This window comes from Rosa rugosa, chromosome 3 (assembly GCF_958449725.1).
Source record: "Rosa rugosa chromosome 3, drRosRugo1.1, whole genome shotgun sequence".
Taxonomy (NCBI): Eukaryota; Viridiplantae; Streptophyta; class Magnoliopsida; order Rosales; family Rosaceae; genus Rosa; species Rosa rugosa.
The window spans coordinates 17,035,243-17,060,458 of NC_084822.1; the positions used below are offsets into that span (position 1 = coordinate 17,035,243).

The following is a 25,216-nucleotide window of genomic DNA, read 5'->3' on the forward strand; positions in this document are numbered from 1 at the left end:
GCTACACTAGTGTGTCGAGCCTTGCGGCCTAACAAGATTACAAAGTATGTAATGCGATCTCCTAATTGTGGGAGGGGGGCATTCCTCTTATAGATGAAGGAATGCCCTTCCTATACTTATTCTTCGATGTGGGATAAGTTTTCACATAATTCTAGTATAGAAAGCTTAGAAGCATGTAGAAAGCTATTTTGTGGTGACATCTTGGCAAGGGCGGGAAGGTGGCTTCCCGGTGGCGGATTTGTGACTTCCGGATACCGCCGCGTAGCCTGAACATAGGGCTACATGATGCATGTCTCGGTTGGGCCTTGCCATGCCTTGTGGATGTCCCAAAGTGGGTGTTACTTATGCTTGGTGACGTAGTAAATACTCCATATTGTTGGAGGTATGTACACCCTTGGCGGTGCCGAGTTTCTTTTTTAGCAGCTTCTTGATTATCTTGTTTGCTGCTTCAACCTGGCCGTTGGTTTGGGGGTGTGCGACAGATGCAAAACTCATCTTGGTGCCAAGATTGGCGATGAAGGAGATGAGTTCCTTGTTGTTGAACTGTGTGCCATTGTCCGTAATGATTGTATGTGGGACACCATAGCGGCAGTAAAAGTTCTTCCAAAGGAAGTGAATAACCTTGGCGATAGTTATTGCTGTCAGTGGCTCTGCCTCTATCCACTTGCTGTTGTAGTCGATGGCAACGATGATGTACTTGAACTGTCCCTTGGCGGTTTGGAATTTCCCCATCAAGTCGAGGCCCCATGTAGAGTGAACCCATGGACCGATGATGACTGAAAGTGGTTCCGCCGGTGCATGTGGGAGATCAGCAAACTGCTGGCATTTGTGGCAAGATCTTGATACCTGCCGGGCATCATCACCAAGCGTAGGCCAAAAGTAGCCCTGTCGCATTACGCGATTGGCCAGGGATCTGGCGCCCGAGTGGTTTCCGCACTCCCCGCCGTGGATTCCTGCCAGCACGACATTTCCCTCCTCTGGGTTAAACAGCGGAGGTTGGGGTGAGTGAACCCCTGGCGGTCAAGCTTGCCATTCTGGATATTGTAACGGGTTGCTCTCCGCTGAAGTTGGCGTGCCTTGACCTTATCCTCTGGTAATGTGCCGCTGCGCTTGTATGCAGTGATCTCGTCCATCCAGCTGGGGTTGATTTCAATGTTGAAGATCTCCGCTAGGGTCTTTGTGATGCTTGGCTTGTCAAGGCATTCCACCTTTGTGTCCGCTGGACTCTGATGCGGCTGGGCGGTTGCCAGTCTCGCCAGTGAATCAGCTTTGGCGTTCTTTTCCCTGGGGATTTGTGTGATGGTGTGAAATTTGAACTTTTTTAGCAACGTTTTGACGTACCCCAAGTATGCCGCTAACTGCCGGTCCTTGGCTTGGAAGCTGTCGTTGACCTGGTTAACGACTAATTGAGAGTCGCTGAATATGTTGACGCTGTCAGCCCCCGAGTCAATGGCGAGAAGTAGACCGGCGATCAGTGCCTCGTACTCCGCCACATTGTTTGAAGCTTTGAAGTTGAATTGTCCAGTGCATGTGGGAGCTCATCTTGGCCTTGCCTTCGGACAATTGCGTAACTTACCGCCGATGCGGATACCGCTAGGTATATGAATAGGGTTTCTCCTTGCACAGGGACAGAAATGAGAGGGACTGCCGCCAGGTATTCCTTCAGACCCTGGAACACCGCCTGACATTCTGGATTCCAGTCGATGACCTTCTTGTGCGTTGTTTTGAGGAGTTTGAAGAATGGGGCACACTTATCAGTGAGTCGAGAGATGAATCGAGAAAGGGCGGTTAACTTGCCCTGGAGGCACTGGACGTCCTTCTTATACTCGGGGTCCGCCAGGTTAAGGATGGCCTGTACCTTATCTGGGTTAGCCTCGATGCCTCGCTCGCTGACGATGTATCCCAGGAATTTGCTAGCGGTGACCGCAAACAAACATTTTTCTGGGTTGAGGCGCATACCATAGGCCAAGAGAATGGTTATTATGATCCTGAGGTTTGTCACATGTCCGCTGGCCTTTATGCTCTTAACTAACATGTCATCCACGTAGACCTCGATGATTTTTCCCAGATGCTCAGCGAACATGGCGTTCATCAACCGCTGGTAAGTTGCACCGGCGATCTTCAGACCGAAAGGCATGACATTGTAGCAGTAGAGGCCCTTGTCGGTGGTGAAAGTGGTGCATTCCTGGTCGCTGGGGTGCATTTTGATCTGATTGTATCCGGAGAAAGCGTCCATCATACTGAGGAGCTCATGTCCGGCGGTTGAATCGACCAACTAATCGATACGAGGTAGCGGGAAACTATCCTTTGGGCATGCCTTGTTGAGATTTTTGAAGTCAACACACATCCGCCACTTGCCGCTGGGCTTTTTGACTATTACCAAATTTGAGATCCACTGGGGATAGATGACTTGGCGGATGAATCCAATGTCCTGGAGTTTGGCGACCTCCTCTCCGATTGCCCGGTATTTTTCCTCATCGAAGGCCCTCCGCTTCTGCTTGATGGGATAAAAGGAGGGTTTGATGGTCAATTTATGAGTGATAATTTCAGGGGAGATACCTGGCATGTCCGCGTAGGACCATGCAAAGACGGCGGCGTTATGACGTAGGAATTGAATGAGTTCTGCCTCCACTTCTGGGTCTAGTTGGGCGCCTATGCGGACTGTCCGCTCAGGGTGCTCGTCTGAGATGTAGACAACTTTCAAGGATGTGTCCGGGTTGACCGGCTCCTTCCTTACATACTTCTCCTCCTCATCCCTAGGGTCCTCGAAGATATTTGGTGGCGGTGCCTGGTTTCCCACTGTCAGGATATCATGGCGGCGTATTGACCGCGCTATAGTCGTTGAATAACATTCGCGTGCCAACTGTTGGCTTCCCCTCACACTGCCCGTGCCATTAGGTGTGGGGAACTTCATGAGAAGCATGTATCCGGCGATGATGGACTTAAGCTTGTTGAGCGCCGGTCGTCCGAGGATGGCATTATACGAGCTGAGACAATCAACGATTATGAATTCTGTATGTACCTCCGCCATACATGGACTAGCACCAATAGTCAACCGCATGTAGTCAGAACCGAGCGGTTGCGTGACGTCACCGGAGAAGCTGAGCAGTGGCTCATGGTCCTGGAGCAACTTGTTATTCCGCTTGAGGTGGCTGTAGCAACCGCTGAAGATGACGTTGACAGCGGACCCGCTATCTACCAATATTCTCCCCACTGAGAATCTGCCAAGAATGGCGTCGACCAAGAAGGGGTCATCATGGGGTAGATGCACCCCGCGCTCCTCCTCCTCTGAGAATGTAATAGGTTCCCAACCCGCCTTTGGGATTTTGGCGGATCTCTCGTAGCGGATATGGCAGACTTCCTTTGGGTGATTAGCGCGTGCATAACCCTTCCTTGCTCTGTGAGACATGCCCGTGATTGGAGCACCGCCGTCGATGGTGTTAATGCGGCCCAAGGTCTCTATGTTGGCGATCACAGGTGGCGGTTGGCACACCTTGAACTGCTCCATCTTGCCTTCACAGGTGGCGGTTGGTATTGTGGCCGCTGTCTTCATGGTACTTGCACCACCTGCCGGTGTTTCTAGGTTTGCCCGTCTTTGGGTATTTTGCTGGGGGTGGTGGCGGGATTTGATCCTTGCACTGATTGTATATTTCCTCGTACGAGGTCGTGAGGACCGTGAACACTGCATACTGCTGAGAAGACTCCGTTTGCTTGTTGCGGTTATCCTCCTGGGTTGGGCGGTTGCCCTTGTGGTATTGGTCCTTCTGCCGCTTGCTCTAGTAGTGGCCCTGTTGCCATTCCCTTTTCTTGTCAGTTGGCGGTGCGGTGGGTGCTTTATTAACGGTCTCATGATGACTGGAGGTGGGCTGTGTACCTACATGTACGTTGCAAAGCATAATTAGCTATAATCAGACACACTCATCGTACCGCCAGAGGTACCAACTATCGTCAAAGGAGTAACCCACAGATAGGCAGCCAGGCGGGCCACGGCCTGAGCACAAGCATTCCCCAGGATCACCGCTGACGCGCCGCCACGCACTCTGCCAAGACGGCATCAGAAGCTACTGAAACTGGGAACTGAAGCACTTCAGTCCCACATCGAAAACAAGGAGGAGATCAGACCTCTCCTCACCTATAAAAGGTCCTCTCTTCTCCCTTCATTAAATTACGCATTAACTCTCATTTATTACTATGCTGCCTATATATATCAACTGACTTAGGCATCGGAGAAGTGAAGACCGCCCAGCGCGGTCTCCCTCTGACGCCCTGCTTTCCATTTGGCAGCTAGTAGGAATCACCCAAATATACAGAGTAGCGGTCCGCCCGCCGGACCCGCGTTAAACGAAGGCTTGGCTACCGCCAGACTTTGAGCATTAACATTGGCGCCGTCTATGGGAACCCTTGAACAAGAAGTCATCCCATCACAACTACCATGACTAGCGGTAGCGGGGGAAACGCTGATGAGCAGGCAGACCAATCCGCCATCCCCCAACCATCCAATCCAGCGGTAGGTGTTAACCGCGCACTATTCAACACCCCAACCAACCCCGGCGGTGAGACGGATCCAGGCAGCAGCCGCCCACCAGGCCAGGACCTCGCCGCCATGTACGAGTTGGCACTGGCAGACCTTCACAAGGCAAACAGAGAACGTGAAGAGGAGCGCAGAGAGAAGACCGAGGCCCAAAAGCAGGTGGCTGCGCTGATGTCACGTTTTGATGACCTGAAGAGGACGTTAGAAAGAACCGCCAACCCGGTACAGAGCGAGCATTCGCATAGTACAAGGCGTAGTCATCCCAACGCTGGTACATTGGGACCGGAACCGGTTGTACAGATGCAGGTCCCGCTAAACCCCCCTGAACTGCTAGAGATGGGACCACCGCCCATTCCCCAACTCATGTTGGAGCAGGAAGCAGAGTCGGTACCACGCACCAACCGCTCGGAAATTAGGGCAAGAACTGAGGGTGGTCCGCCTGCGCCAAGGCATAGGCAGACCCAGCGGAGTACATATGCCGGACCCGCCGGCGACGCAACAGCCCAAATTCTGGAGAGGATGCAGCAGTTGGAACAAAGGCTGGTCCGGGCGGAGTCGGGCGCCGCGCCGTCAACTCAAAGTCCACTTTTCACGTCCAGACCGGGACCCTTCACCGCTGAAATCCTACAAGCTATCAGGCCTGCGTACGCAAAAACTCCAAAGATGTCGCACTACAGCGGTGCAACCGACCCCTTCGTCCACATGGACACCTTCAAGAAGGTCACCAACAATAAGGGATTTGACGACCCCACTCTGTGCCACTTGTTCAGCGAAACATTGGACGGAGAGGCAATGAATTGGTTCTTCGAATGTCCGCCAGGATCCATCGACTCATTCAACGCACTGTCACATACCTTCCTCTCCCGGTTCATCTTACTGTCCGCCGGACATCATAACACGAGTCAGCTGTTCGGCGTCAAACAGGGAGAGAATGAGTCACTCAAGGCATTCGTCACAAGGTGGCGAGCGGCGGCATCTCAGTGCCGCGATCTGGACAAATCGATGGCATCGGCGGCCTTCAAGCAAGGACTCCTCAAGGGACCATTCCTCTATCACCTCAACTACAATCATCCAAATGCGGCATATGACCATATCATGAGTGAGGCGGTCATTCACGCCCAGGCAGAATTCATTACATATGGAGAAGTCCCACCGCCACCGGCAACGCCAGCAAAGGCAACACAGCCCGCCTCCAGTCAGCATGAGACCGTTAACAAAGCACCCGTCGCATCACCAACTGACAAGAAGAGGGAATGGCCACAGGGCCACTACCAGAACAAGCGGCAGAAGGATCAATACCACAAGGGCAACCGCCCAACCCAGGAAGATAACCGCAACAAGCAAACGGAGTCTTCTCAGCGGTATGCAGTGTTCACGGTCCTCACAACCTCGTACGAGGAAATATACAATCAGTGCAAGGATCAAATCCCGCCACCTCCTCCAGCAAAATACCCAAAGACGGGCAAACCCAAAAACACCGGCAGATGGTGCAAATACCACGAGGACAGCGGCCACAATACCAACAGCTGCAACGCACTCAAGACGACAATTGAGACCTTGTACCATGAAGGCAAGATGGAACAGTTCAAGGTGCGCCAACCACCACCGGTGATCGCCAACGTAGAGACGTTGGGCCGCATTAACACAATCGACGGCGGTGCTCCAATCACGGGCTTGTCTCACAGAGCCAGAAAGCGTTACGCGCGCGTTAATCACCCAAAGGAAGTCTGCAATATCCGTTACGAGAGATCCGCCAAGGTCCCAAAGGTTGGTTGGGAACCTATCACATTCTCTGAGGAGGAAGAGCGCGGGGTGCACCTACCCCATGATGACCCCTTCTTGGTCGACGCCATTCTTGGTAGGTTCTCAGTGGGGAGAATATTGGTAGATAGCGGGTCCGCTGTCAACGTCATCTTTAGCGGTTGCTACAGCCATCTCAAGCGGAATAACAAGTTGCTCCAGGATCATGAGCCACTGCTCAGCTTCTCTGGTGACGTCACACAGCCACTCGGTTCTGACTACATGCGGTTGACTATGGGCACTAGTCCGTGTATGACGGAGGTACATACAGAATTTATAATCGTTGATTGTCTCAGCTCATATAATGCCATCCTCGGACGACCGGCGCTCAACAAGCTTAAGTGCATTATCGCCGGGTACATGCTTCTCCTAAAGTTCCCCACGCCTAACGGCACAGGCAGTGTGAGGGGAAGCCAGCAGTTGGCACGCGAGTGTTATTCAACGACTATGGCACGGTCAACGCGCCGCCATGATGTCCTAACGGTGGGAAACCAGGCACCGCCACCAAATATCTTCGAGGACCCTAGGGATGAGGAGGAGAAGTATGTGAGGAAGGAGCCGGTCAACCCAGACACATCCTTGAAAGTTGTATGCATCTCGGACGAGCACCCTGAGCGGACAGTCCGCATAGGCGCCCAACTAGATCCAGAAGTAGAGGTAGAACTCATTCAATTCCTACGTCATAACGCCTCCGTCTTTGCATGGTCCTACGCGGACATGCCGGGTATCTCCCCTGAGATTATCACTCATAAACTGACCATCAAACCCTCTTTTTATCCCATCAAGCAGAAGCGGAGGGCCTTCGACGAAGAAAAATACCGGGCAATCGGAGAAGAGGTCGCCAAACTCCAGGGCATTGGATTCATCCGCCAAGTCGTCTATCCCCAGTGGATCTCAAATTTGGTGATGGTCAAAAAGCCCAGCGGCAAGTGGCGGATGTGTGTTGACTTCAAAAACCTCAACAAGGCGTGCCCAAAGGATAGTTTCCCGCTACCCCGTATCGATCAGCTGGTCGATTCCACCGCCGGACATGAGCTCCTCAGCATGATGGACGCTTTCTCCGGATACAATCAGATCAAAATGCACCCCAGCAACCAGGAATGCACAACCTTCACCACCGACAAAGGCCTCTACTGCTACAATGTCATGCCTTTCGGTCTGAAGAACGCCGGTTCCACTTACCAGCGGTTGATGAACGCCATGTTCGCGGAGCATCTGGGAAAAATCATCGAGGTCTACGTGGACGACATGCTAGTTAAGAGCATAAAGGCCGGCGGACATGTGGCAAACCTCAGGATCATTGTAACCATTCTCCTGGCCTACGGCATGCGCCTCAACCCGGAAAAATGTTTCTTTGCAGTCACCGCTAGCAAATTCCTGGGATACATTGTCAGCGAGCGGGGCATCGAGGCTAACCCAGACAAGGTCCAGGCCATCCTTGACCTGGCGGACCCAGAGTACAAGAAGCACGTCCAGTGCCTCCAGGGCAAGTTAACCACCCTTTCTCGATTCATCTCTCGACTCACTGACAAGTGTGCCCCATTCTTCAAACTCCTCAAAACAACGCACAAGAAGGTCATCGACTGGAATCCGGAATGTCAGACGGCTTTCCAGGGCCTGAAGGAATATCTGGCGGCAGTCCCTCTCCTCTCCGTCCCTGTCCAAGGAGAAACCCTATTCATATATCTAGCGGTATCTGCATCAGCGGTTGCGCAATTGTTGGAAGGGAAGGCCAGGATGAGCTCCCGGTGTTCTACGCCGGCAGAGGCATGAACGGAGCAGAAACAAGGTATCCCCCCTTGGAGCAACTGGCCCTTGCACTTATCGTTGCCGCCAGGCGCCTCCGCCAGTACTTCCAGACCCACACAATCCATGTGTTAACAAATCAACCGCTGAGACAGGTAATGCAGAACCCTGAACACTCGGGGCGCCTCAGCAAGTGGGCCATCGAGCTCAGCGAGTTCGACATAGAATACAAACCAAGAACCGCCATAAAGGGCCAGGCAGTGGCGGACTTCATCGCTGAACTCACCGAACGTCAGCCTGAACCCGGTGTAGAGATGGTACCTGGAGCGGAAGTGGTAACCGTCGGGGAGGCGAGTCCCCTCCAGTCAGATTGGAACCTACATGTGGACGGATCCGCCAGCACCAGGGCCAGCGGCGCCGGAGTCATCCTAACAGGACCCGGGGGACTGAACGCGGAGTACGCGTTGAAATTCAACTTCAAAGCTTCAAACAATGTGGCGGAGTACGAGGCACTGATCGCCGGTCTACTTCTCGCCATTGACTCGGGGGCTGACAGCGTCAACATATTCAGCGACTCTCAATTAGTCGTTAACCAAGTCAACGACAGCTTCCAGGCAAAGGACCAGCAGCTGGCGGCATACTTGGGATATGTCAAAACGTTGCTAAAAAAGTTCAACTTCCACACCATCACACAAATCCCCAGGGAAAAGAACGCCAAGGCTGATTCCCTGGCAAGACTGGCAACCGCCCAGCCACATCAGAGTCCAGCGGACACAAAGGTGGAATGCCTCGACAGGCCAAGCATCACAAAGACCCTGGCAGAGATCTTCAACATTGAAATCAACCCCAGCTGGATGGACGAAATCACTGCATACAAGCGCAGCGGCACACTACCAGAGGATAAGGTCAAGGCACGCCAAATTCAGCGGAGAGCAACCCGCTACAATATCCAGAATGGCAAACTTTACCGCCAGGGGTTCACTCACCCCAACCTCCGCTGTTTGACCCCGGAGGAAGGAAAGCTCGTACTGGCAGGAATTCACTGCGGGGAGTGTGGAAACCACTCGGGGGCCAGATCCCTGGCCAATCGTACAATGCGACAGGGCTACTTTTGGCCTACGCTTGGTGAGGACGCCCGGCAGGTGTCAAGATCTTGCCACAAATGCCAGCAGTTCGCCGATCTCCCACATGCGCCGGCTGAACCACTTTCAGTCATCATCGGTCCATGGGTCCACTCTACATGGGGCCTCGACTTAATGGGAAAATTCCCAACCGCCAAGGGACAGTTCAAGTACATCATTGTCGCTATCGACTACAACAGCAAGTGGATAGAGGCCGAGCCACTAACGGCCATCACTACCGCCAAAGTCATTCACTTCCTCTGGAAAAACATTTACTGCCGCTATGGTGTCCCACACACAATCATTACAGACAACGGCACACAGTTCAACAATGAGGAGCTCATTTCATTCACCGCCAATCTGGGCACCAAGATGAGCTTTGCCTCTGTCGCCCACCCCCAAACCAACGGCCAGGTCGAGGCGGCAAATAAGATAATCAAGAAGCTGCTAAAAAAGAAGCTCGACACTGCCAAGGGCTTGTGGGCGGAAAAGCTCCCAGAAGTACTCTGGGCCATCAGGACGACTCCATCTTCCGCCACTGGTGAAACCCCCTTTTGTATGACGTTCGGAACTGAGGCCGTTCTGCCCGTCGAGGTAGCTCAACCCACCTCTCGGGTCGAGTGCTACCACCCAGAGACCAACGGCGATGGCATCAACCTGGACTTGGACCTCCTAGAGGAAAAACGACACAAGGCCCATTTGCAAAACCTGCAAAACAAACAACGAGTTTCGCGTTTCTACAACGCCAGAGTCACAGGTGGCGGTTGGTATTGTGGCCGCTGTCTTCATGGTACTTGCACCACCTGCCGGTGTTTCTAGGTTTGCCCGTCTTTGGGTATTTTGCTGGGGGTGGTGGCGGGATTTGATCCTTGCACTGATTGTATATTTCCTCGTACGAGGTCGTGAGGACCGTGAACACTGCATACTGCTGAGAAGACTCCGTTTGCTTGTTGCGGTTATCCTCCAGGGTTGGGCGGTTGCCCTTGTGGTATTGGTCCTTCTGCCGCTTGCTCTAGTAGTGGCCCTGTTGCCATTCCCTTTTCTTGTCAGTTGGCGGTGCGGTGGGTGCTTTATTAACGGTCTCATGATGACTGGAGGTGGGCTGTGTTGTCTTTGTTGGCGTTGCCGGTGGCGGTGGGGGTTCTCCATATGTAATGAATTCCGCCTGGGCATGAATGACCGCCTCACTCATGATATGGTCATATGCCGCGTTTGGATGGTTGTAGTTGAGGTGATAGAGGAACGGCCCCTTGAGGAGTCCTTGCTTGAAGGCCGCCGATGCCATCGATTTGTCTAGATCGCGGCACTGAGATGCTGCTGCTCGCCACCTTGTGACGAATGCCTTTAGTGATTCGTCTTCCCCCTGCTTGACGCTGAACAGCTGACTTGTGTTATGATGTCCGGCGGACAATAAGATGAACCGGGAGAGGAAGGTATGTGATAGTGCATGGAATGAGTCAATGGATCCCGGCGGACACTCGAAGAACCAATTCATTGCCTCTCCGTCCAGTGTTTCGCTGAACAAGTGGCATAGGGTGGGGTCGTCAAATCCTTTATTGTTGGTGACCTTCTTGAAGGTGTCCATATGGACGAAGGGGTCGGACGTACCGCTGTAGTGTGACATCTTTGGAGTTTTTGCGTACGCCGGCCTGATAGCTTGCAGAATTGCAGCGGTGAAGGGCCCTGGTCTGGACGTGAAAAGTGGACTTTGAGTTGGCGCCGGGGCGCCCGACTCCGCCCGTACCAACCTCTGTTCCAACTGTTGCATCCTCTCCAGAATTTGGGCTGTTGCGTCGCCGGCGGATCCGGCATATGTACTCCGCTGAGCCTGCCTACGCCTTGGCGCAGGCGGATTGCCCTCAGTTCTTGCCCTAGCTTCCGAGCGGTTGGTGCGCGGCACTAACTCCGCCTCCTGCTCCAACATGAGCTGGGGGATGGGCGGTGGTCCTATCCCCAATAGTTCAGGTGGGTCCAGCGGAACCTGCATCTGTATGACTGGTCCTGGTGCTAACGTGCCAGTGTTGGGCTGACTACGCCTGGTGCTGTGTGAATGCTCGCTTTGCGCTGGATTGGCGGTTCTTTCCAACGTCCTTTTCAGGTCATCAAAACGTGACATCAGCGTAGCCACCTGTTTTTGGGCCTCAATCTTCTCTCTGCGCTCCTCTTCACGCTCTCTGTTTGCCTTGTGAAGGTCTGCCAGTGCCAGCTCGTACATGGCGGCGAGGTCCTGGCTTGGTGGGCGGCTGCTGCTTGGATTTGCCTCACCGCCGGGGTTGGCCGGGGTGGTGAATAATGCGCGGTTAACACCTACCGCTGGATTGGAGGGTTGGGGGATGGCGGATTGGTCTGCCTGCTCCTCAGCGTTTCCCCCGCTACCGCTAGTCATGGTAGTTGTGATGGGATGACCTTTTGTTCAAGGGGTTCCCACAGACGGCGCCAATGTTAATGCTCAAAGTCTAGCGGTAGCCAAACCTCCGTTTAACGCAGGTCCGGTGAGCGGACCGCTACTCTGTATACTCGACGATCTTCGCTGGCTACCAAATGAAAGACAGGGCGTCAGAGGGAGACCGCGTTGGACGGTCTTCACTTCTCCGATGCCTAAGTCAGTTAACTCATATAGGCAGCACAACAATAAATGAGTAGTAAATGCGTAAAAATGAAGAGAGAAGAGAGGACCTATTTATAGTTGAGGAGAGGTCTGATCTTCTCTTTGTTTTCGATGTGGGACTGATATGCTTCAGTTCTTAGTTTCAGTAGCTTCTGACGCTATCTTGGCGCAGCGCGTGGCGGCGCGTCGGCGGTGATCTGGGGACGATCCTGTGCCCAGGCCGTAGCCCGCCTGGCTGTCTATCCGTAGGACATTACTTTGGTGGGAGTTGGTACTTCTGACGGTACAATGAGCATAGCTCATTATAGCTAATTATGCTTGCAAATGTACATGTAGGTACAAGTCCCCAGTCAAGGAGGTCAATCTTGGTTGGGGAGTTGATCGGCGGTTTGAAGCGTTTCTTCCGCTAGACTTTGCAAAAGCATAATTAGCGTCAGTGCGTTGTTAACCATGGATTTTTTGAGCAAAACGCTTGATACCCTTTCGGGTGGGCCCCTGCAAGGCCCCCCAGGGAGTCCCCCACTCCCCGGCTAAGATGGACCTCCGGAAGGTCGGTAAATTGTTTGTTGAGGGGGAGCTGCACGGAGCAGAGGGTGTTGGGTAGCGAGCCCAATCTTAGTACCCAAGTGACGGGGGTCAACGTACCTGATCAGGGCCGTCGTAGACTGTTGACTAGTCCCCGTGTCCCGTAGGGACAATCTGACCGTAACGCCGCGTGGCGGACGTTCTGGCAGAATGAGGTGTGGCCTTGGGATCCGCCGCTGGTGGATATCCCCCCGCTGGTTGAAGCAGGAAACAGCGTCCAGTAGACGTGCTTGGCGGTATTTTATTGAGCGGTACCGCGCTGAATAAAGTACGCGACATGCCAGATGAAAGAGGGTTCCGCTAGCGGTGTGTGGTGTAGCGGAAGAGGCCCCGTTTGCAGGCTGACAAGGGAGAAGCTCCACTGTTGGAGACTCTGATGGTGACGAGACGGGCGGGGCTTCGCCCAGCGGAGACTTCGTCAAGGGATGAAAAATGAGAAGTTCTGCTGGCGGAGTTTCGCTCAGCGGAGACTTCGTCACGAGATGAAAAATGAGAAGTTCTGCTGGCGGAGTTTCGCTCAGCGGAGACTTCGTCACGAGATGAAAATGAGAAGTTCCGCTGGCAAAGTTTCGCTCAGCGGAGACTTCGTCACGAGATGAAGTGAGAGGTTCCGCTGGCGGAGTGTCGCTCAGCGGAGACTTCGTCACTGAAAAGTGAGGAGGTCCGCTGGCGGAGTTTCGCTCAGCGGAGACTTCGTCACTGAAAAGTGAGATGCAGGTATATTAATTATACCGTCAGTATCAGAAGCTTTGTATTGAACTATATAAACTGGAAACATAAATTAAAGCACTGGAAACATAAATTAAAGCAATCAAGTTTGATTGCCAGTCATGAAAGCTTCACGAATCTGATTTCTCTAGTTGTGTTTATGCAGGTACCATACGTGGTTCATTTCAAATTTGTCTATCTCACATTCTCATGTCACTTATACGCAATCTTATTCCTACAACCAGATCCTCAATGAACCATTAGCTTAGAGGTTCAGCAACACCGATGCATGACAAGTCCTTTATTATTTGTCAAACAAATGAAGACATCCAAACCTATTTGCGAATATTTTCATTGAACTATACCAACATTGACAGATTTCTCCAACAGAATCCTACAGTTTCGAGAAATTGAAGAATCTATAAATCAAACAAAAGCACCACAACCGTGTATATGTATGAGAGCAAAGTTTTGAAAACTCAGACCACACTGAAATCAAACCAAACCAGAAACCTCAATTCATCCCCAAGAGTAAGCAGAATTCCGAAGCAATAGAAATCAAACCCAAAGATCATTTAAGAAATCAAACGCAGACCCCAAAAAACAAAATTCATACCAATATATCTAGAACACAATCACACACATCAACCAAAGCACAAATGCAAAACCTCTCTGTGAGAGAGAGAGAATTGGGTTTTGGGTGAGGGAAAAGAAAAGGGCAGAGGCTGCTGTGGGTTTTGGTTTTTTTTCTTTTTTTAGTTAACGGGTTCAGCACGCACAGCCCGTTAATTTGCGAGTTTTTGGCGTGCAGGTTTTTCTAAGCATGGATTAATAAACGGGCGGGTTTGTGCGAGCTTTTAGCGTGCGGGTATCATGCAGATTTGCTGGTTACGGGTATAAATGCAGGCCTAACTATGATCATATTCAATTCATTAACTTGATACTAAGGGAGATTGCCTAGCTAAAAGAAAAGGAAGAAAAGGAGAAAAGCAGATGATGGAGGCGCCACGGATAACCGCCCTAAATTTTCGTTCAGTGGCTTAAAGGGCACTGAAGACGTAGCGAAAACATGGGTTTTCGGAACCGGGCTCAGATTTTCTTTGCTGCAAAGCCTGCAATCAGATTCGAAAGACCAGACCAACCTAAAGCAATTTTTTTTTTTTTTTTCTGGTTTGAAGTTATTGATGTTGAGGATGGAAAATAAAAAGGAAAAGAAAATAATAAAAATATATGAAACAGACAGCGTTAGTGTTGGAATCGCTCAACTTCTACATTTAATGTTGAATTGATGATGTGGCTTATTTATAGTCTTTGGATTGTTAATCTACGGCTTATATTAAAAGTCAAGGAAGCCAAAAAGAGAATTTAGCTAAGGAGAGGATACAGATCCTTTTCTTTGAGGCAATATTTCAAATGTCATGCTGATTACTCTCTCTCTACGTCACTACTCATAAATATTAATTATGCTATCTTACATGTGACTAAACTTATATCTAAACTACATAGTCTTAGCCTCTTAGGTACATTAATAATTTAATACCCTAGGTTTTTTTGTTTTTTTTTGTTTTTTTCAGATTCTACTACCTTTTTTTGAAAAATTCAAGCTGCATTTTCATTACTTAGTCAAGGAGTTACAATCATGGTTCAGTACATCAATCATACAGCTTTGGACTTGAGAGATCCAAGTCTCATGCTGATTTGATTCAAAGCCAATGCTAGCGAGCCGGTGGGCTGCTTTGTTACAACTCCTAGGAGCATAAATAATCTGTACTCCCTGCAAACTGTGCAATGCTACATTAATATCATCAATTATACTACCATACTCAGATAGTGCAGCTCCATTGCATGATATATCCGGACCGCTGCAAGACAATCAGTCTCGACGATGGCCGAGGTGAGTTGCAGCTGTTGAATAAAGTCAAGTCCCGCTCTTATAGCAAGCAACTCTGCATGTTTGCCTGAGGCAATATGCTGCACACATTGAGCAAAGCATGCTAGAAACTACCTAAGCGCATCTTTGACATTTCTAATAATCTGAATCAATTAATAATTAAGCTAATAAACAAGCTTCACACTTGAAAATAAGGTTGGACATGGTCCTAGTTCTAATTTAATTATTTTATTTTTATCAATGATTAATCAAGAGTGACTCATCCTAATTATGATTAATTACTATTTAAAATTAATAAAGAAAGACTTAACCAAATGAGGAATTTAATTACTTTCTATTATTCAACTAAAAGAAAAATATCTGATAATTAACTACGTTGCGTGTCCACTTCTAAGAAACTTGATTGACCTAATTCTAGATCATCTTCTAGAATCGTATAACTGTCAAAAGGGTCTGTTAATAGCGTAGAGTGTAGTAGTTGTGCCTTTAGTCGAATAATTGTTACCTACTGAAAAACATTGTATTCTCGGCCCCCGTTTAACCAAAGGTTGTCTGTGGAGTTCGAGTCGCTTTAGTAACCTTTACTGAGAATTGCAAATTCTTTTTGGGATTCACTTGAGTCCAAAACGTATAATGCGCGCGAGTTTTTTATTTTTTTATTTTAGTTTACCTACTGAAAACATTGTATCCACTGCCTACACGTTTAACCAAAGGTTGTCTGTGGAGTTCGAGTCGCTTTAGTAACCTTTACTGAGAATTGCAATTCTTTTTGGGATTCACTTGAGTCCAAAATGTATAATTAGCGCAAGTTTTTTATTTATTTTATATTTATTATTTTAATTTTTATAAAATTACAAATCTATAATTGATAAAATATAATAACGTGAGTCGTCGAACTCATGCCTTTTCACCAATAAAATAAGCATAAATACTACTGAACTAAATGGTACAGGCAATGCGCGCGAGTTTAAAATTAATATGGCAGAGAACTTGCAGCTTTTTTATGATTTGCTATGTCGTTAATTTCATGTGAGCAGCTTTATTCATGTACGTGGAGCAGATGATTGAGTTCGATTCGATAATTGGATCATCACAATCATAATATTTGCGTTCTGGGTTGGGAAGTTGTTCGATGGGCGGACGTGCATGATAATATTGCGTACAGCATCAACCTACAAATGCTGCATATTTATGCTTCTAAATAAACATGCAGTACTTCTTAATTATTTTCAATTATGCTGCTCCATTAATTAGTTTAGTAGTAACTAGTAAGGTATTACTCTCCAACTAAATATCAGTAGAGATCCAAGTGCAAATATCCAGTGTCCCCGATATAAAGAGAAAACCAAACAATCATGAAAATGCTGCATGCATGCATGATGCATGTAAATAACTAAATATGACAGAGAAAAGGAACGTGATGCGTCATATCTTTCGATCAAATAATCAGTGGGAAGTACATTTACTAGCTAGTGCCTTACTGGTCTCAAATTTGTCTCCTAAGTCTCTAATTAATTACCTACAGTACTTTGTTACCTCCATCCGCAAGTAGTAAAATATGATTTTGTCCCTTTCAAAAAAAATATGATTTTGTTGTTATACAAATGCTTCTGAGCAGTTGATGCAGGTGCATATGGGGCAAACATTAAATGCATTATTTTGTTGTTTTATTATAGATTCATAATCTTTGATATTGCATTATTTAGATATTTTTAGAGTATCTTTTTACATTTAATTTAGGATTTACATTTAATTAGCTTTCCATTTTAGCTTAAGTATACTTATTCTCCAAGTATTGTAAACACTATAAATATGGATAATGTAATTGCTGTTAGATAGCTTATGGTTTATGAATAATATCAGTTTATTTGAGGCATGGATTCGCCCTTCTTTACAAGTTTGCTACTTATTTCTGGTGTCTGTTCAGTGACTGTTGGAGGCCTGTGTTCGATACATTTTCCCCATCAGCAGTGACGGAGTAAGAAATTTATTTTTGAGGGTGTGAACTTTTTTAATTTTTAACGGTCATAATCAATTATTGAACTTACATTCTTATAAGAAGCATATTAGCGAAAATACATATCTCAATGTACATTTTACATGTTTGTTTTCTTCGACAAAGAGAAAACAAATAAGAAACAAAGAAAATAAGTCTTTTTGACAAACAAATAATATCATTCGATTAAGAAAGCCAAATCGAACTGCATATACATCAATTCCTAGATTCAGACCAATATATATGATGGCTAAGCAAACTAAACAAATTGACAATTAAGCACCGCTCATTTAGACCTATTCGCTTGCTTTATTCAAAACGAACTTATAAAAAAAACATACACCGGGTTACCTGGCTCTTAAATAGAGATTCTTGTTCAAGTAAATCCAGAATATGTGTCTGGCCCAAACTTTACGTTACTTGACCTAGTTGTAATAGGATTTTGAATTAGAGATATTCTCAGAGATATTCATAGATATCCGATTAATTCTACAATTATCTTTCCTTGTACAACTCTGATTATATGTCTTGTAATCCTCTATATAAAGAGGCCTCTATTATCAATGAAAGCACAACTCAATTCTCTCCCAATTCAGTTTTCCTTAAACACGTTATGAGCACGAGCCCTAACCTTAGTTTCAAGAAGCCAAAAACCTAAAATCCTTTTTCTTGTTCGCTGCCATTCGCCGTGCAGCTCTCCTGCGCCCCCGCGCCCCCGTGCGCCTGTTCCTGTTGCAAGCCTCTGCCGCTACTAGCCTATGCACAAGTTTAGTCGCTTGCCCTTGCAGCACCGCATCCACCTACCACCGGCTTCGTCAACTGCCTTGACCAGGATTGCAAACCAGTTGCAATCCTAACTTAGGATCGATAGCACATCTCTGCAGCCCAACGTCGCAAGCCAGCACGCACGCCAGCAGCACAGCGCGCCTGCCTCGCATGCCCACAGCGCCTGCCTAGCGTGCAACCTGCCAGCAGCAACCCCGCGCGCCTCTCGTCTGCTAGTTTCAGCAACTAGGATTGATAGCGGTCTGCAATCCTATAACAAGGATCGAAACCACGCTGTAATCCTACAAATCGGTTCGCCTACACCTAGGACTGAAGTTCGTCTGCAATCCTACAGGTTTGATTCGCCTAGGACTGAAGCTCATCTGCAATCTTACAACAAGGATCGAATACTCTTTGCAATCCTAAAAGGTATGGTTTACTAAAAGTTCCCTTTTTGAAGTTTTTATTCTTTTTCTGTTCTTTTTCTCGGGGACTTGCAACCTCCCTTCTTCTACCCCCCTTTCTTCTTCATAGGGGAGACCAAAAGCCGAACTGTGGGGGTTCGTGCTCACTCCAAGCTCGAAGCTTGTAGAGTTCTCAAAACTTAGAGTTTGTTGACCAAAAGCTGAACTATGAGGGTTCGTGCTCACTCCAAGCTTGAAGGTTGTAGAGTTCTCCAAACTTAGAGTTTGTTGAGAAGTTATGATCGACCACAAACACATCATTGTTTCGATCTAATCCAATTCCTCTTGGAATCGGATTTCTTAGAAGCGACTACGCTCAGAAATCTCTAATTTCTTGGAAGCGACTACGCTCAGAAATCTCTAATTTCTTGGAAGCGACTACGCTCAGAAATTCTATTGTTTTCGTGGTAGCCTTTTTCGCTCCGAAACTAACCCTAATTTCTTGTTCTCTTTCAGGATGAGTAACCTGAAATAATTGGACTTTGCTCCATTGGGAACAACTAGCTCTGGATATCACGTACAAGTGAGTTTGTGATGTTCACCAGCATCTCAAGGCCGATGGAATCCTGGATACGATTTTCAAGCCTAGCCAGGACGTGCTAACTGTTGAGCAAGCTCAAGCTTTGGAAGCAAATAGAGCAGCCTTAGAGGCAAATAAGGCGAAAGCCATCATCATAATGACTCGTCATATGGATGATTCGCTCCAGTACGAGTGTATGAATGAAGAAGACCCCAGAATTAAGGTTATGGGTCTCACTCGAAGAAAGATTTGGCAACGTCCGTGACTCCCTGCTTCCTGACCTAGAAGTGACATGGCATAGCCTCCGCTTCTGTGATTTCAAGTCAATTCTTGACTACAAATCGGAAGCACTTCAAATTAAATCCTTAATGGAATTCTGTGGTAAAGAGATCATAGACGCGATGTTGATTGAGAATACTCTTTCTACCTTCCCCGTCTCTGCATTGATGGTTGATAAGAACTATCGAATTGATGTTACTGCAGGACAGATCACAAGGTTTCATGAGCTCATTGGAGCTATGAATGTCACTGAAAAGCATGACAACATCCTTGTGAAAAACTATAATTCAAAATCCGTGGAAACAGAGCATATTCCGGAATCCAATTATAGTCGCGCCCCTAAGAGAGGGTGCCAAGAGCGAAACTCTAATCTTAGGGATACTTCTGGACGTTCTGGTCCATATAATCGCTCTACTTGGGAAGGTAACCGCCAAACTAGGCGAACATGGAACCAAAGAGGTCAACGTGGAAGGAGAGAGGGAGGCAATGCCTCTGGCCATGTTGGTGGCGCCACCAACACTAAGAGCCATCGAAATGACGCTTTCAAAGCGCCTCAATCAATGGAGTCTGAGCAAAAAGATGTATGTTCTCGATGTGAAGTATTCGGTCATTGGGCATACATATGTAGAGCTCGTGAAGAAATTGTCACCGCCTACAAAACATATTGTGAAGCAAGAGAAGCTCACGATGTGGAACAAGAAGATCAAGAAGATGATCTAGAGTGAAGGGTTGAAAACTACAAATCTGGCTAGGATCAATAGATCGCCAATTCTGTTTAAGTCTTTATTTTTCCAAGAGATGTAATAGGCAATTGCCATATACTTTGTAGTAAATGACATTGGTTTAGTTTTTCTTCACATAGGCTAATCCAAAATGAGTACGATGTCTAGGAAGGTTTTGACATAAGTGGTACTTAAGCGAGCTTTGCTCCACTGACATCTCTCTACTCACCTGGTCATATTTATTTTGGAGTTACTGAAAGAAGTCAAACGACTACCTTTGTTCTGCATTAGCTAGCATTTTGATTAGATTCTCCTAATGGTTAAGAGACAATGATGTACTCCGTTGGCTTATGAAAAAAATTTCGAGTTCTTTTCATTATGACTCCATTTTGATTCTGAGCATATTACTCTTGTGACTACATTGGCAGGGTCATCAATATTAATTCAAGGACATGGAATAGCCCAAGTTCCCCTTGCCAAATGGCACCTTGATTACTGTCACAGAAACTCTTTACACTCCTAGGGCAAATCGCCCCTATGAATAGCCAACGGATTCCATGTGAAAACGCATGTAGAGAACGGAAATGAGTTCCTTTACAATACCTCTAACGATTGCGAACAAATGCTCATCTTAGAGAAGTTTATGTGTCTCTCTAATGGACTCTATGTCACTATTCGAGCTATTAAATCCAATAAAGTTATGAGAGAAGATTCTTGGATTTAGACACATATTGGCTTTGTCACGACAGGATAGGTCATCCTAGTCATGATATGATGATCCGTCTACTAAAGACTTCACATGGACATCCTTTCTCTCGAACGAAATGAAGCATGAATCAAAAGTTGATTCCTGGACTAAGTGTGACCGCCGCCGCTGCCTCTAGCACCGCCGCCGTCCACCACCAGCCTAGGGCTGGCACAGTCCCTATCTATGACGCCATGAATGGTGTCCATCATGGTGATGGAGCCCTAGGTGATGCTGCAATCACCGACTTTGCTTCAAATAGCGTTTCAGACGCTTAGGTCCAACCAAAATCCTCATTGGTTGCTTCTAAAGCCTCTCGCTCGTTTTACAAAGCTTGTTCCTTAGGGAAGTTAGGACTGAGACCGTCCTATGCAAAGGATATGAAAATATCATTCTCTTCTTACATAGAATCCATGGGGATTCTATGGATTGATTCAACCAACCTGTGGACGTTTAAATATCTCATGATGTTGGTTGACACACAAATATGCTGGTCACGTGTTGTGCCATTGTCCACCTGTAAATGCTGCTTATACTACACTCCTAGCACATATCATATGACAACGGGTTCACTCATTGGATCATCATATTCAGTCAATTGGACTTGACAATGCTAGAGAGTTTACATCGAAGACTTTTGATGGTTATTGCAATGGGACTGATGTTGGACATCATATTCCCATGTACACACCCAAATGGTCTCGCGGAAACGACTATGATGGTAGTCAGGACATTGGTAATCCGCTTGGGGTGATGCAATATCGCATGCAGCTATGCTAATTCGTCTACGACGTACCGCCACTCAATCTACCTCTACGTTACAGCTAGTGACTGGGTACCAGTATCGTACTTACGCATATTTGAGTGTGCCATTTATGTGCCAATTGCGCCGCTACAGCGTACTATGATGGGTCCTTACAGACGAATGGGCAACTATGTTGGATTTGAGATTCCAACAATCGTCCGCCACTTAATGCCCTTGCTAGGCGATCTCTTTACCGCATGTCTTGCAGATTGGCACTTTGATGAGACAGTCTTCCCGTCATTAGGGGGAGATAAGAACACGAATGTTCAGCAGGAACGACAGGAATTGTCGTGGTCTGTCCCCACTATGTCTCATCTCAATCCCTGTTAAAGTGACGAGATCACACATCTGCTGCAAATATGCCTGCAAGGAAGAACGTCCCTACGAAAGGACGTAGTGCCACCCTACATGGAGGTAGGCATGGTGCCAAAGCCAAAGAGAGTGGCACTCTGGCATTATAGGTCATGGCCTCAGCTAGGATGCGTGGGAGGCCCGTGGGTTCAAAGGATACTTTGGCACATTCCGATCCTTTGATCATCGACACTCAAAATCCGTCTCATGAGAATCTTCCGGATTACGGTTATTGTTGGGGGACGCCTCAATGTCAGAACTTATTCCTGAGAATATAGAGCTCTTTGAAAATTACAATAGTGTACATGAGACGTGGGATAGAAACTCCATCATAATTGATGATGTAATCGCGCATTTCGTTGCGTATTAGTTTGTTGAGTCTAATGATATCGAACCACGCTCCGTTGATGAATGAATGCCGACTTAGAGAAATTTGGCCTAAATGGAAAGATGTGATCCAGGTTAAGTTGGATTCTCTAACGAAGAGGAAGGTTTTCAAGCCAGTGATGCCAACACCTCCTAACATAAAACCTATTGACTAATGGGTCTTCGTTAGAAAGCGTGATGAGAAAAAGATATAGTAATCTCGTCTTATGGCGCAAGGCTTTTCACAAAACGCCCTGGAATCGACTACGATGAGACATATTCTCTCGTAATGGATGTCATTGCACTCCACTACCCTGTCAGTTTGGTAGTTTCCGAATAACTGAACATGCAGCTTACAAATATGGTCACTACGTATCTTTATGGGGATCTAGATACGGAATATACATGAAGGTTCATGGTGGACTTCATTTACCCAAGTCAAGTGGCTCTAGACCACGGAGCGCGTTTGCAATAAGGTTGAAACGCTCACTAAAGTGACTACTTGATTGGGAAGGGATATGCCCGCGCGTTTTTAGAACAAGTTTCGGATTCTATAGCTGTTCATGTTGGACATGATCTTCATTGGAAGCCCTTAAAGAGTTAAGGGAAATCGCTGAATACCTGAAATTCGATTTTGAGATGAAGGATTTTGGGAAAACACGATTATGTCTTGTTATGTTTTCTTGCACTAATCTACTACCAAAGTATCAAATTTCCACAAAATCAAAATCATTATTAGGCAAGCTAGGTAGTTAGTCCAATACGTAGTACTTGTTATAATTGGATAATTTAGTTCTCGAATCCTAGTCAAGTCGAACAAATTTGACAAGTTGCTTGCCATTAAACAATCTTTCTTATTTGTTCTTTTTTACTTTAACTAACATCTTTTATTGAGTAAGAAGTAGGATTGCAAAACAAGAGTAGCAAATCTAACTTCTCTTAGGGGATCGATTATATTAAGAAGCTTCAAGGAAAAACTCATAAGTTTGTTTGACACCCCTTTGATGGAATAGATAACATGTCTACACAGTTTCTAATAAACTCTTCACCTAGTAGTACATCATCCCCTCCATTATCTGGTACTTCAGCTTCAGAGAGAGAAGAAACTCAGAGACCAGAACAATACAAAAGAGTTATCCAACATTACAAGCACAAAAGATATCCTCTTACCCACAATATCAGGCAAAGGAGGATTTGCAAACTACTCCATTTAAACTTGCACAATAGTTCTCTGAAACAAGTTTGCTGAAGTAATCCAAAATTCTGTAGAGGACCTACAAAACGGAAACACAATCAAGTGCTTGAGCTTTTGTATGATTTGAAAATATAAAACTCTAATTGATTCTACAAGTACTCACCATTAAAAGGCCATATACTACAGAAAAGGCTTCACACGACGGTTTAAAACTGTCGTCTCACGTTATACATTTCCGTGGTCTATCGAGGCGTCGTCTGATGAAACGTTGTCAGACGACGGTTTTCAACCGTCGTATACCGATCATTGGGTCGACGGTGTGCAGCTAACTCCGTCGTCTGATGGGATCGGCAGATCTGTCGACAAGCTGTCGACAGCAATTTGCCGTGGTGTGACATTTATTCATACCACGGTTTTTATGAACATTTGTTGTCTGTTTGAGATTCATAAGTCAGTTTTTATTTTGTAACCGTCGTATCTATTATATACATACGACGGTTCTTGTTTTGTAATTGTTGTGCATATTTTATTCATACGACAGTTCTTTTGATAGTAATGTGGTGTGAAGACTGAAAATTATATGTACATGTTGTGATATCAATTAACTCAAATCTCATGCATCAAAACTAGGCTTGTTTTATTAAAACAGCTATGTACATTATACACTGAAACATGTATTCTATTGTTCTAAGGGTTTAAACATGAACCCAATTGAATTCTTATGCTGCTATTTCTGCTGGCTTTGTTCTTGATAGTTTGAATGCTTTTCCCCAAGAATTTCAAAACAGATGCACAGGCGTCGACTAAAAGCTTTACAAGAGTTCCCATGAAGACTTCTTCTTGCTTCTCCTGCTCATCTTCAGTTGGAATCAGTGGTGGCACGACTGATTTCAGAGGCTTTTGGTATGGACTTGATGGCAATCTTGGCTTGGTTGGGACTTCATCCTTCAAAAGAAATATAAAAGGTAATGACATGTCCATGCTCTCATCTTCACTGATGCATCCTTTGATACAACAAAGGAGAGATAAAGAAACATTACAGGGAAGAAATAAAGTCCATTGGAGTCCTTAAAGGTCCACACATAGAGAAAGGTAGCAACTAAGAAAATTGAAAATTCATAAGAACAAAGTTCACAAACCTTTAAGGTTGTATTCAAGTTATTCCTCGCATTGCTGAGAAGCTTTATGTTATCATGGTTTTCAATCAAAGTTTGGCATTCTTGACATAGCCTGATGCAGAAGGCACTCATATCAACCATCAGAAACAGATTAATGTTGCAAAACAACTTTAAAAAAGCATCTAAGCTACAGAAACAATCTCCTTACAATCATAATGCCTTTAGAATTTTCCATGAGCATACTTTTCAATAGAAACAAAGTTTTTAAGGAGTTGATTTATTGATTTTTGAGACAAGACAAGGGATTCCAGCAGCTTGCACTTGTTCTACCTGCAGCAAACCACTTTCTTGCAAGATAGAAGGGGTTACTAGAAAAGAACTGTGATTAAAACTACAAAAAATAATAATTTATATGCAGTTAGCTACAAAAAAACAAATCATACAGCCCAGATCACAAATTCTGAAAGCAAAACCAGTCCCACAAAAAGGAATGCAAAGAATATATGTCCACCTGGAATGGATATGATAGAGGTATGGCAGCAACTTTCGATGATGCCCCTAAGGTTGCATAGTCAAGTGAATTCTGCACAAAAAGCCATAGAGTATAACAAGCTAGTGAATTTGCCAATTGAGTCTCCAACTCTCCATCCAATGTGATTTGCAGACAATTAAACTCAATTAGAAGGAACTACTATAGTAATTCCACTTCCTCTATGTAAAAGTTCAGCACATTATACCTCAAATTGAGGTTTCCACACCACAGGGGCAGCCCTTTTCATATGCCAGCTTTCAAACAAGAACACACAATCTTCTACTTCTGCAAAAACCACCCAATTATCAATTAGCAACAAAACTTGGATAAAAACTAAACATCAACCAGATAGAACCAGAGAGAGTGAG

At 46.4% G+C, this 25,216-nt stretch overlaps 1 protein-coding gene across 1 annotated transcript; it reads right to left on the reverse strand.

Moving 5' to 3' along the window:
* Positions 1–23,536: 23,536 nt before the first annotated feature.
* On the reverse strand, positions 23,537–24,503 carry LOC133735317 (uncharacterized). The gene is made up of 2 exons (XM_062162736.1): positions 24,338–24,503; positions 23,537–24,143 (listed from the first exon to the last, which is right to left on the reverse strand). Exons 1-2 carry the CDS (start codon positions 24,455–24,457, stop codon positions 23,886–23,888), a joined length of 378 nt encoding a protein of 125 aa, XP_062018720.1. The 5' UTR covers positions 24,458–24,503; the 3' UTR covers positions 23,537–23,885.
* Between the last annotated feature and the right edge of the window lie 713 nt (positions 24,504–25,216).

Excerpts from the sequence above, each read along its gene's own strand:
- LOC133735317 (XM_062162736.1), bottom strand. The coding sequence starts at position 24,457 with ATGGTTGATATGAGTGCCTTCTGCATCAGGCTATGTCAAGAATGCCAA. Across the intron at positions 24,144-24,337 it reads ACTTGAATACAACCTTAAAG|GATGAAGTCCCAACCAAGCC; the intron begins GTTTGTGAACTT and ends TTTCTTTTGAAG.